Source organism: Mus pahari, chromosome 12 (assembly GCF_900095145.1).
Source record: "Mus pahari chromosome 12, PAHARI_EIJ_v1.1, whole genome shotgun sequence".
NCBI classification, from domain to species: Eukaryota; Metazoa; Chordata; class Mammalia; order Rodentia; family Muridae; genus Mus; species Mus pahari.
This window is the reverse complement of record NC_034601.1, coordinates 38787278-38800701: the sequence shown is the minus strand read 5'-3', so window position 1 is coordinate 38800701 and position 13424 is coordinate 38787278. Positions and strand designations below refer to the sequence as shown.

Below are 13424 nucleotides of genomic sequence, written 5' to 3'. Positions count from 1 at the left end.
ACACAAGGACCTGAGCAATCCTAGAACCCATATAAAAGCCACGCGTGGAGGGTGCTTTCCTGTGACCCCTGCAGCAGGAGACAGAGGGGGGGTGAGGAGTCAGGCCAATCAGTGAAGCTCATGGCTAGCTACCCTAGATAAATCAGTGAACTTCAGGTTCAGTGAAAGACCCTTCCTCAAAACCATGAGATGGCTCAGTGGTTAAGAGCACTGGCTGGCCACTCTTCCAGAGGACTTGGGTTGAGTTCCCTACACCCACATAGCAGCTTACAACTGTCTGTCTGTCCAGTGCCAGGGGACTGAACACTCTCATACAGACATACATGCAAGTAAAACACCAATGTACATAAAATAAAAAAAATAACAAAGGAAATACAGGAGCTGGAAATTAATCAAATCTGGACTTGGCAAATTTGGACTTGGTCATTAGCGAGAAGGAGGAAGAAGAGGGGGAGGAAGAAGCCACAGCTGGGACCTAGTGAATAGCGAGTTCCATACCTAAAGCTAAGGTCTCCTCACCTCTCACTCTCCATACCTACGTGGCTAATGAGAGTTTCGCCTCACATCTGACATACAGACGGATAAAGCGGTACTGTCATGGTGAAAAGCCTTCTCAAACGTGTACATGCTAATTAAGCATCGCTTGGTGTTCAACGCTGACAACCACATTTCAAGGCCTCCTCTGATAGATGTAGCCCTTGTAGATTGTTAGCTAATTTTTCTCAAGCAAAATTAACTGCAAAATTACAGCTGTCTCTATCCCTTAGAAACAGTTTCCCAGTCCAAGTGCTGACTAGCCCCAGCGCTGTCTAGTTGTGACATCAGGCACGTTTTTGTTTTTTGTTTTTTTGGTTTTTTTTTTGTGGTGGGATGGCCAGAGGCATCTTAGAAAATGTCCAAGCATTTGCGTTAGCGTGGCCTTTTCTTTATTCTCAGTACTCATTTGAGCCTTCTCTCTTTTATTTACTAATCTTGATCAAAGAAATATTCATTAAAATCTATAATGAACTTGAGCCAGTAACTCTACTTGTAGAAAATAAATTACACTTTAGGAGCATATCCATACCCTCAATGCTGAGTGGGGTGGGGCTAGGGCATGGGAAAGGGACCTTGGGGGAGATGATTAAAATGCAAATGGCATGTATGTATTTGGAGTTTCATTCTTTAGTCACTTGTTTTAAATGAGGGCTTATTCATTGGCATCTGCTTCCTGCCTTCTAAAACTGGGTAAAATCTTTCAGTTTGCTGAAGCACCTTCCCGCCCCATGCCCAGCCGTTTTGAATTTAATTGGTTAAATGTTGTCTTTGCCATCTCTAAAGGAGTTTGTACAAGGGGAAGAAGTCAACGCATGTCTAACTACTATTCCTTCCAGTGGGCACCGGCTCAATGCACTGTTGCTCTGTTTTGTCTTTTTAAGTAGTGGTATTCATACCTTTACATTTATTTACCCCTTTAAAGGAATCATTTGGAAGACGATTCTTTTGTTTTGTGATGTTCTTGCTCAAGGCTTACAGTCTGAATGCTCTGATTATCCAGGCGAACAAGGTAGAACTACAGACAGGGCAGAGTTGTATGGAGGACACGTAATCCAGTACTAATTTTCTTGCCACCTCAGAATACCTCTCCACAAAGGCAGGAGAATTTAAAAAAAAAAAAAAAAAGGAGCAATTTGTTATTGATTAAATATAAACTAGAATGCGAGCCAGCCATGTTGATACAGGTTTGCAAATCTAGCATTTAGAGGCAGAGGATGCCAAGTTTTAGGCCAGCCTACAATCCGCAGTGAGTTCATCATCCATCGTAGGTACACAGAGAGACCCCCCGTCTAAAACCAACAACAATAACAAATTGAAGCCTACAAACAAGACAGAACTCAGGATACGGTGTGGCTGTGAGATCACAAAAACTGACAGCCCTGCAGATACACTGGGACAGATACAGCTGAGTGGGGACACCTTCAGTGGGGCGAGCGCTTGCCTCAGGGGTTCCATCCCCAGCACCATGCAGACAAGGTGTGGTGGCACAGGCCCTTAATTCCAGCACTGGAGGGGTGGAGGCCAGAGGATTAGAGGTTCAAAGTGAGTTTGAGGCCAGCCTGGCTAGGTTGGAACCTGTCTGAAATGAAGGAAGAAAAGGAGGGGGAGGAGCGGGGGTGGGTTGGGGGAGAGACAGGAAGACCAGTCCTGAAATGAGCCAAGTTGACATTCACCATGTGTCACATTTAATCCATCTCAACTTTACCTAGTAATTAGGGAAAACAGCTACAACAGCCAGTCAGTTGAAATCAGTAGGAAGCATAAACTCACATCTGTATGACAGAGGTAGTTTGCCAGTTACCCAGCAAAGCTAGGCTCTTATCTTCCTGGATGGCTCCTGGGTCCCTGGGCTGTGAAACAGGTGAGAAGCATCTTTGGCTTTTAAAAAGATTCAAACCACCTTCAAGGGAGCAGGAAACGAACTGAAAAGTCATTGGAAGGAAATGCTCTGAGAGAAGCCAGGGTATGAGGGTCTCCCCTTCTGCCCACGGACATGAGGGGGGGCTTCTTCTTCTTCTTCTTCTTCTTCTTCTTCTTCTTCTTCTTCTTCTTCTTCTTCTTCTTCTTCTTCTTCTTCTATTTATACTTACTCTTTTAGCTGTTGCAAGTAAAAAGCTAACAAAATACCAAAAAGAGAGGGTTTTTTTTCATTGTCATTTAAATACTAACTCTAAAAAAGCAAACTTTAAAATGGTCTTGTAAGGGCTCTTTCCTCTGCCTCCAGAGGCCCCCATCACAGTGCTTCCCGGTGTCACTACCATAGAGTGGAATACTTGGAGACATGCATTTCCTGATATTACTGTTTTTTTTTTTTTTTAAACATTTGTTTTATTTACTATAGTTTTTTCAAGGCTGGGCACTGCAGTACACTCCTTTAATTCCAGCACTTGGGAAGCAGAGGCAGGCAGATCTCTGGGAGTTCGAGGCCAGCCTGGTCTACAGAGTGAGTTTTCAGGCCAGTTAGAGGTACACAGTGAGACCCTGTCTCAAAGCAAACAAAAAGCAAGAAAATACAAGCACATTCTCCTGTTTGCTTCCTTAGGGGCAGAATGCCTACGTTCTAAGTTCTTACTAAGGCAAAGACTCATCTTGCTTATTTAAATACATGTATACTATTTAATGTATATTGTATTGATTTGCTCCTGGATTCTCTTCCTGCTTTATACTGTATCATTTATTTTGTGATTATGAAAAGAAATCCTTATAGACATCAGAGCCATTTAATTGTGCCATAATTTATCATGTTATTGCTACAAAATTGAATAAAGCAAGATGTGTCAAAGTGACCCAAGGAGCTTGGTTAATTTCTTGAGTTTTACTATAGCTTTCTGGTAAGCCATTGTGAAGTTACAAAGTCTGTAACAATGATTTTTGATAAGTATTATTTTCTTATTTCATTCTAGGTGAATCAGGTTCTTAATATAACTGATCAGGTAGAACATTACCTCCTGAAGTGGCAATTATTTTTATAGTAGATACTCATTTATAAATAACAAAGTTGGGAGCACAAAAAATCCATAACCTCTTTTAAAAGAAAATGCTCTACCTTTTATGTGTGATACAGTGCCTTTGCTATCTTTTAGATGTATTTATTTTTCTTTGCCACAATTTTAAGCATTTTTACTGTGGTCTACATTTATTCTGATAGCCCTCATTTTAAGGAAGCCACATTTTAAAATTACTGAAATGTCCATCAGCATATATCAAATATTCTTCTGTTAAGATATTCCAGGTGTGTGCTCTCTTTCAATATCATTATTATAAAATAGTGCAGGGTGATCTATGATCTGGCAAGGCAGGCACCATCTCACAGCTTGTGACAGTCACCTTAACCTTGCCCCAGACTTATGTAGTCAGAGCTCTGGGGAGGGGCTAGCACTCTCTTCTCAGCCAATCAGGCATCTCTGAAGTGTGAGAAGCATTGGGTGATAAAATGTTTCAATGAGATAAAGATTTCATGACACCTGAAGGCGACCTTTAACTCCGTCTGCTTGGGACATACATAATAGTGAAAGGGACGCCTACTCTGCTTGCTTATTTATTAACAGCTTTTATTTGGTGGCATCTCAGCTTTTTTTTTTTTTCCCCTGAAGGGAGCATTGTGAAAGACTGACTACCTTGTTCAGTGCTTGGAATTTAACACAACTAAGGCAAAATATTTTGAGGCTTAGTCAACTTTTTTGTTTTGTGCCGTTTTGAGACAGGGTCTCTTTAATCTACCTCTGACTGTCCTGGAACTCACAGGCTGAGCCTCAAACTCACAGAGATCTGCCCGCCTCCTGAGTTGGGATTAAAGGTATGCACCACCCATGCCTGACAACTTTTATTTTAAAATAAACAATTACTTTATGCCGTTTTAAAGGGTAGCAGTTAACAGAGTCACGTCACAGAAGTTCTTCATATCTTGTACGTGAGCTCTGGTTTGCATTAGGCAAGGAAGTGAGAGCTTAATCTTAGAGGCATGATGGCTGCGTTGGTTAGTTTTTAGCAACTTGACATACACGCGAGTCATCTGGGAAGAGAGACCCTTAACTGAAGAATTGTCACCGTCACCTGGCCTGTGAGCATGTCAGTGGGGCGTTTTCCCGATTCATGAGTAATGTGTAAGGGCTTAGCTCACTGTGGGCGGTTCTGACCCTAGACAGTTGGTCCTGGGTTGTATAAGAAACCAAACTGAGGGGCTGGTGAGATGGCTCAGTGGGTAAGAGCACCCGACTGCTCTTCCAAAGGTCCGGAGTTCAAATCCCAGCAAACACATGGTGGCTCATAACCATCTGTAACAAGATCTGACTCCCTCTTCTGGAGTGTCTGAAGACAGCTACAGTGTACTTACCTATAATTAAAAAAAAAAAAAAAAAAAAAAAAGAAACCAAACTGAGCAAGTGGGAACCAAGCCAGTAAACAGCGTTCTTCCGTGGGGTTTCTGCACCAGTTCCTGCTATGACTTTCCTCACAGATGACAGACTGTGATGTGGAAGTGTACACCAAATAAACCCTTTCCTCTTCTTTCAAGTTTCTTGGGATCAAAGTGTTTATTGCAATGGCAGAAAGCAAACTAGACCAGTTGTCTTTGTTTCCTGAAAAACGGAAAAGTTAACAAAATGCCCTGACCAAATCAGCTTAGAGAAGAAAGGGTTATTTCAGCTCACAGCACTAGGTTGTAGTCTGTCAGAGGGAGAGAGCTGGTTACATCGCATCTGTAATCAGGAACAAGAGGAACGAGTGCATGCTGGCTTGTGCTCGGTATTCTTTCTCTATCCTTACACAGGCTAGAACTGAAACCCAGAGAACAGTGTTACCCACAGTGGTCTAGTCTTCTCACCGTAATCAGTGTAATCAAGATGGTCTCCTAAGACATGCCCACAGCTAATCAATCTCAACCGTCTCTCATTGAGACACTTCTAGGGAATTCTAGATTGTGTCAAGTTGACAATAAAGGTGAGGTCTCTTTATATATCCCTGGCTGGCCTGGAACTCAGTATGTGAGGCTCAAGCTCATAGAGATCTGTCTGCCTCTGCCTCCTGAGCACTGGGATTAAAGGTGTGTGCCACCATGCCCAGTCTTTTAGCTCTCAAATGTGCTGTGTGTTTTTCTACCATGGGGCCTGTGCACATCCTGGTCCATCATAATTCTGTCACCTCTTTATTGATCTTTGGATTCTTTTTTAAAGATTATTTATTCAGGGAAATCACTCCTGATAACGCTTCTCCATACCTTCCCCCTCAGCTGTACAGCAGCTCTTCTTACATCTTTACACTTTGGCCATCATCTTACTTGTCTTTGTATCTTCACTGTCAACTTGATTGGATTTGGCATCTCCTAGGAGACACACCTCTGGGTGTGTCTGAATGTGGGTCACACCATTCCATCCATGAGCTGGATCCTGTAATTGAAGGGAGGGGGGGGGGAAGTGACTGAGCACAATGACTCCCCTTTCTCTGCTTCTCCATCACTAGTCAACCTGCTCCCATCCTGGGCCTTCCCTACCACGGGGACTGTGTTCCTGAACTGTAGTAGTTATTTTTCTTGTTGCTGCTTTAAAATCCAACAAAAGCAACTTGAAGGAGAACGACTTTATTTTGGCTCACAGTCTGTGATGGTGAGGAAGTCCTGGTGTTGGGCACTCGAGGTGGCTTGTCACATGGCACTCATGGTCAGGAAGCAGCAAGTTTTCTCCAGCTTATACAGTTAGGGACCCCAGCCCATAGAATGGTACCACCTGTATCCAGGGTGGGTCTCACTTGCTCAATTAATCTGATTGGGACACTCCCTCACAGGAAGGCCCAGAGGCTTATCTCCTAGACAAGTCCAGATTCTAGCAGGTTGACAATATCAGCCATCATACCTATCTTTCATTTACAAAATTCCAGGAGGGTAAGAAATATTTCTGATGAACCTAGTGCCCAACAAAATAGCTGGCATAGAATGTATGGATGAACAAATGAATGAATGAACCAATGAATGAATGAATGAATGAGTTCTACTTCCTTCCCACGAGAGGAAGTAGTATAAGGTTTATACTGTTTTCAGACTTTTGTGAATGATCTTCTCTTATCTTTGTCTCTGTAGATTACGCTTGCGCTCTTCAGAAAGATATCTTGGTTCAGGGGAGGCTGTACCTTTCAGAAAACTGGCTGTGTTTCTATAGCAACATCTTCAGATGGGAAACTACAGTAAGACATGTTTGCATTTGATTTGTTGATAGAAATAACTGCATAGTTAGAATAAACAGTATTCTTAAATGGAATGTATTTAAGATGATTCAAAAGAAAAGCCATTTATATTTGTATATCTATGTTTATATAAGTATAATATGTTTATGTATGCATAAATGTGTAATGTATTTTTCCAATTTTAACACATCAATCCCCATTGCACTTACTGCAGTCAGGTTGGAAGGGGCCTGGCTTGGCTGCCAAAACCATGGTTACCTGACAGACTGTCTAGATTGTGCTTGAGGGTTTAAATGTGGACCCTGAACTCCCACGTCATTTACACCCAGTCCTAATGTTAGATCCTCGTATTGATGAACGTAACACTGAAGGGAGCATGTCTGTCCAACCCAGAGCCCCTCTCCTCTAATGACACCAGCTTCATGTTCACAGAGAACACAGCATGTGCGTGTAAACCCCTAAAGCAGGGCTTTCAGCCAAATACTCTGGATTACATTAATGCAACACTTGGTATTTGGGGTTCTATATAGCTCTGAAAATATGCATTTCAGTTTTTAAAAAGCATTTTTTGTGTGTGCGTGTTTAGATTTCTATTGCTTTAAAGAATATAACCTTTATGACCAAGGAGAAAACTGCTCGACTCATCCCAAATGCTATCCAGATCACCACAGAGGGGGAAAAGGTGAGCCTCTTCTCCGCCTTTGCCAGATTAATAACAGGAAGATCTGTTTTACACAGGTAGCATCGGAAATGCAGCTAGCTCTTGAAGTTACAGTGTCTTGTGGAGACCTGGGATATTCTATAACAGATTCTTGTTATGTTTAAATTGTTACTATTTGCCGAGGAAAAAACAGGGCAGCCAGCGGTGGGAAAGGCAGGGGGAGGGGAATAACATACAATTGTGTTTGTTTAATGATGTCACAATTAAATCCACTTCTTTGTATGCTAATAAAAATAAACAAAGAAATCCACAGGATGCAGGGACATTAGTAATCATTAGGTTATATGCTGTGTACACAAAACTGGCTAGAGTGTGCTAGGATGTATCTTCTACAAAGAATATATATCCATAGTTAGACATGGTGGCATATGCCTTTAGTCCCAGTGCTCAGGAGGCAGAGACAGGCAGATATCTATGAGTTTGAGGTCAGGCTGGTCTATATATCTGGTTCTTGGACAGCAAGGGATACACAGAGAAATCCTGTCTTGAAAAAAAAAAATCCACCACAAACAAAACAAAACAACAAAAAAGAATATCTATCTAGGTCAGCTTATATATTTATTTATTTATTTCTTCTGAGACAGGGTTTCTCTGTGCATCCCTGGCTGTCCTGGAACTTGGCTCTGTACTCCAGGCTGGCTTCTAACTTAGAGATCAACCTGCCCCTGCCTCCCAGGATTAAAGTATGCCACCACTTCCTGGAGGGCTCAGGTTAATGAATTGAAAAAAATCTGTCTTTTTGTTTTGTTTTGTTTTGTTTGAGACAGGGTTTCTCTGTATAGCCCTGGCTGTCCTGGAACGAAAAAAAATCTGTCTGTGAAAGCATTAATGCCCAAATCAACGTGTGGAAGTTTCTTAATCACTCCAGCACAGGACTCGCTCTCCCCTTCCCATAGATAAGCACTTTGTGATAGGAAGTCACTGAGCAGGCCAATAGAAGAGAGAACCTACTCTGTGGCTGGATCCACTTTCTCTACTTTCTCAATGAAGTCAACTTTAAATATGACTTTACAAAAGTAACTAAATGTGGAGAAGTACATTGGGTTAAAAAGAGACACAGAATTATAGATTGAGCATTTTATCACAGGCCTCCAAGTTTAACTTGGGTGTTTTATATGCACTGTTAACAGAGATCCAATATTTTTGGATTTTTTTTAAACTTGAAAAAATTGCATAACTTAAAATTTGTATCACTAATATAGACATTTCTGAAGTCCACTTGTACTTTTAGTTTATATGGGCCTCAATTAACAGGCCTGGCAGGCACCATATCTCAAAGTTCAGAATAAAAAAAAACCCTTCCATTTTAGTCTATGAATTTATTTAGATTAATTTGAGAAAATTATGATAAACAAACAGCTACCCAGTCTTAGCCCATTTTCCTAGTTAAAAACAAAAAAAAAACATTGTGCTTGAAAATTTACTATAAGATATACTGTTTGTTATAGAGCAGGGTTTATAAAGACATCTCATTTATGCAAGAATCATTTGTTTTTCTTTTAGCCCAAGGGTAAGTGAAAACTGTTGAAAGTTGGGAGTGGTCATAGCAGCACCCCAGGGACCTTCACAATAGATGCTTCCTCTCTGAATTTTTACAGTGCTAAATTCGTCTCCTTTTTCTTTGTAGTTTTTCTTTACATCTTTTGGTGCCAGAGACAGAAGTTACCTGAGCATATTTAGGTTGTGGCAGAATGTATTACTAGATAAGGTAAGTGTTCATTCCACAAGCATTTTGTAAGGGCTAATGTGTTGGATTAAGTAGGGTTTGTCAATAGCCCTTTCTTATTTTCATGACTCCAATTCTGATGACAGTTCAAAAATTTAAAGCAAAAGATCTATGGTTATTTTTGTATTCTTTTTCAAATTCAAAAAGTAAAATTGATGAGCAGGGTGTGATTGCGCATGCCTTTAATTGCGGCTCTCAGGAGGCAGAGACAGGAGGATCTCCTTGAGTTCGAGGCCTGCCTGGTCTATAGAAAGAGTTCCAAAACAGTCAGGGCTACATAGTGAAACCCTATCAGCCCCCCCCCCCACACCTGTAAAAAGAAAAGAAGGAGAGGAAGAAAACTGAAAAAAACTCAGAAACTGGGAAAGTGTCTCAGTGGGTAAAGGCACGCGCCACCGAGCCTGATGATTGGAGTTTGATTTGTAGGACTCAAACGGCGAGAGGGGAGAACTGACATCCACACGCTAACCTCTTACCTCCACACGCACAGCGCGACACACATGCACACACACTCCTACACAACTAGGTGGATAAATAAATGCAGTACAAGTGTGAATTAAAGCAGTTAAAAGGGGTTTCCGTGGCGGGCACGTGCATATAGGCATGCGCAGATGCACACGTATTACGGAGGTGGAGGAGGATGTCTGCCGGCTTCCTTGGCCGTTCTCCAGCTCGCTGCTTTGAGACAGGGTCTCACAGATCCAGGAGTTGGCTAGTTAGGCTGGCTGGCTGGCAAGCACGGGAGCTGTCTGTCTCCATCTCCCAGCGCTGGAGCTGGAGGTACATGTAGCCATTCCTGGCGTTTTATGTGGATGTTTGGGATTTGAACTTTGCCCAGCAAGCATTCTTATCTGTTGATCTATCTCCCCAGCTCCATACTTACTGTTGTCGTTCTGGTGGTTGAACCCAGAGCCTCCTCTATGTACCACTGAGCTATCTCTCCAACCGCTGTAAGTGACTGTGCTCGTTAAGATCCCTAAGATAACGACCAAGATAAAAAATAGTAAAAGAAACATTAGTGGAAGTAAAATGACTAGCTAGAAAATATGTATTTCACACATAAGAAGCTAATAATGGAAATATTATGGTTTCTATTGCCGTGGTAAAACACCATGACCAAAGCAAGTTGGGGAGGAAAGGATTTATTGGCTTAGGCTTCCACATCTCAGTTCATCACCAAAGGAAGTCAGGGCAGGAACTCAAGCCGGACAGGAAGCTAGAGGCAGACGCTGATACAAAGGCCAGGGCAGGGTCGCTACTCAGCCCACAGCTTTATGGAAACCAGGACCACCAGCCTGGGAATTGGCACCACCCACAATGGGCTGAGCCTGCCCCCATAAATCACAATTAAGAAAACTCCCTGCTGCACTTTATTGGAGGCATTTTTTCAGTTGAGCCTCCCTCCTCTAAGGGCACTAGCTTGTGTCAAGTTGACATAAAACTAGCCAGCACACTCAGTAAAATGACATTTTATTATGTAAACCCTCACATAAATATACATGAATCAAACAGTGCACTCAAGACGCGAAGACCGACGCAATAAAAAAAAAAACATACAAGCCAACTGTGAATTATGCCTTAGACAGAATAGTTTCAAAGTACAGGCGTCTTGAAAGTGAAAGAAGAAAATAAGACACACAGACAGTGTGAGACCAGTGTTGATGAGAAACATCTCACTAGGTGGACTTTAACACTAAAGTGATAGACAAGGAGCATGCACCTGCATTGGTAGAAGGGCCAAGTCATCTTGAATTCATAAACATTGTAAGTGTTTAGCAGTAACAGCTGAATTCAGTACCCCACTTTCAGTGATGGGAACAACTACACAGAGATCAACAGTAAAGAGAAGAACAACCTGACACCTATGGAACGTTTTGTCCAACAACAGATACACATTTTTCCCAAGGGCATGTGAACACTCTCCAAATGGACCACAGTGCTAGATTGTAAAACAAGACTCAGTCCATTGAGAAGGATTAAAGTAATGCAGAATGCATTCTCTGGTCACAATGGAGTGAGATTTGGAGCCAGAGGTTCACTAGAAAGTGAAAGTTAAATAGAAGCTCTCTAAGGAGCCACTGGGTAAAAGAAGATGTCACAGGGAACTGTGGTTTCTTGTGTGCAGTTCTTCCCTCGGGGAACCAGTGGGGTCTTCGGGATCCTGGTGCAGCCATGAGGATTTAGTGTCACAGCTCTCTCAGACAGAATTCAATGAAACAGCTCTCTTAGGCGATCTTCAGAGAAACCACTGGTGTGCACACACTTTATCAGGGTGGACAAGGAGTATAAATGAACCTTGGAGAATGGGAAGGAGTTTCCAGGTGGAATGTAAATCACTGGCTGGTGCTCAAAGTACGGGGAATGCCTCATTTGCATGGAAAAGCAGCCCAAGAGTCCCAGGTGCTTGCCGCAGGTGCTTATTGGGAAAGAGGACACTGAACTTGTAACTTTGCCAAGGACTGTGTAACCTTCCTCAGGTAGAGGGTGTGGGGTCATGCTCCTGACATAAGGTAAGGCAGAGAAGAAGAAGCCCTGCTGGAAAAGGGAGTCCTCGTTTTGTGCCCTATCTGGACACTGTAGACTGCAACCTCAAATAGCAGGTTTTCCCCACAGGAAATTATAAAAACAAATCCTTTCTTGAGCCAAGATCAGCTCTCACAGGACAAGGCCAAAGCAGCGTTTAGAGGGGAAATTATAACTCTAAACACTGCTATATATATTTTCTAGAAGGCGAATCTTGAATCCATGACCATCCTACATTTTGGCTTTATGGAATTAGAAAAAGGAAAGCAAATAAACTTGATATAAACAAAATCAAAGAAATGATAAACATTGGAGCCGAGATGAAAGTCATTGAGAACAACAAAGTAGGCATCAGTAGAATGAAAAGTATTCTTGGAAAATATTAAAGCTCAACAAACCTTAGCCATATTTATCTAGAGTAAAGAAGAGATGAGATAGAGGTGCATGCCTATGATTGTGATGCTCGGGAGGCCGAAGCAGGAGATTTGAGAGTTCAAGGCCAGCCTGGGGCACATTAGGAAAACCCCATCTCAACAAACAAAGAAAAACCAAAATAAAACCAAGTCTGAAGAGACTAAACACAGAAGAGAAACACAGTTTAAAAGTTTAACATTTATTGTGCACATGTGTGTGCTCGGGCAGGTGTGTGTATGTGTGTGTGTGTGTGTGTGTGTGTATGCGCGCAGATATGATGCCTTCTGTATTCTTGGTTTACATGTTTGGAGAACCACTATTTTCATATTACTTGAGCTTGTTAAACCTTTTGATCACTTCATTCTTAGCATTAGACATGTAAACTTTCATTTAATAATAACTTTGACTTTGAACTTTTAACATTGTTGAGACTATTATAGACTATGGGAACTTTTGAACGTGAACTAAATGTATTTTTGCATTATGCTATGTTTAGATATGCCCCCATAGAGACATATGGAGGCCAGGGAGTGGAATGTGATGGTTTGTATATGCTTGGCCCAGGGAGTGGCACTATTAGGAGGTGTGGCCTGGTTGGAGTAGGTGCATCACTGTGGGGGTGGGCTTAAGACCCTCACCCTAGATGCCTGGAAATAAGTTTTCCACTAGCTGCCTACAGATGAAGATGTAGAACTCTTAGCTCTGCCTGTATCATGCCTGCCTAGATGCTGCCCTGATTCCCACCTTGATGATGATGGACTAAACCTCTGAACCTGTAAGCCAGCCCCAATTAAATGTTTCCTTTACAGGACTTGCATTGATCATGGTGCCTGTTCACAGCAGTAAAACTAACTAAGACACTAGGTTTGGACTCTTAGCACCCAGATAAAAACAGGGGTGCAGTGTACTCCTAGAATTCCATTGCTGAGGAGGCAGAGACAAAGGCACACTGGGATGTGCTGGTCAGAGTCAGTCTTTGAGCTCCAGGTTCAGTGAGAGACTCTGTCTCAACACACACACACACACACACACACACACACACAGACACAGACACACACACACACACACACACATACACATGCATGCTGACTCTGTTGAGTTTCTATTCTGACTTCAGGGATGGAGTTTGACCTGAGTGTTGTAAAATGAAATCAACTCTTTTCTCCCTCCAAGTTGACTTTGTCACAGTCATTATCACAGCAATAGAAACCCAAACTAAGGCCTTCCAGTTTCCCTCTCAGCCTGTAGCAGATCCTCTGCCACAGGAGTCCATATCCAAATAGCGCCAGGAGGGAGTGAGCCTCCCAGGAGTGTGGTGTGGACAGGCCT

The 13424-nt window shown here is 42.3% G+C and overlaps 1 protein-coding gene across 3 annotated transcripts in view; it reads left to right on the top strand.

Moving 5' to 3' along the window:
- The window catches only part of Gramd1c (GRAM domain containing 1C), a 78009-nt gene that overhangs the window by 20950 nt on the left and 43635 nt on the right, over window positions 1–13424 (top strand). For 2 of the 3 annotated variants that reach the window (XM_021210011.2, XM_029544707.1), the window contains exons 4-6: window positions 6608–6711; window positions 7298–7393; window positions 9060–9140. In XM_021210011.2, coding sequence (XP_021065670.1) covers window positions 6608–6711; window positions 7298–7393; window positions 9060–9140 — 281 coding nt within the window. The remainder of the gene's footprint in view (window positions 1–6607; window positions 6712–7297; window positions 7394–9059; window positions 9141–13424) is intronic. The other variant, XM_029544708.1, reaches the window with a different exon arrangement.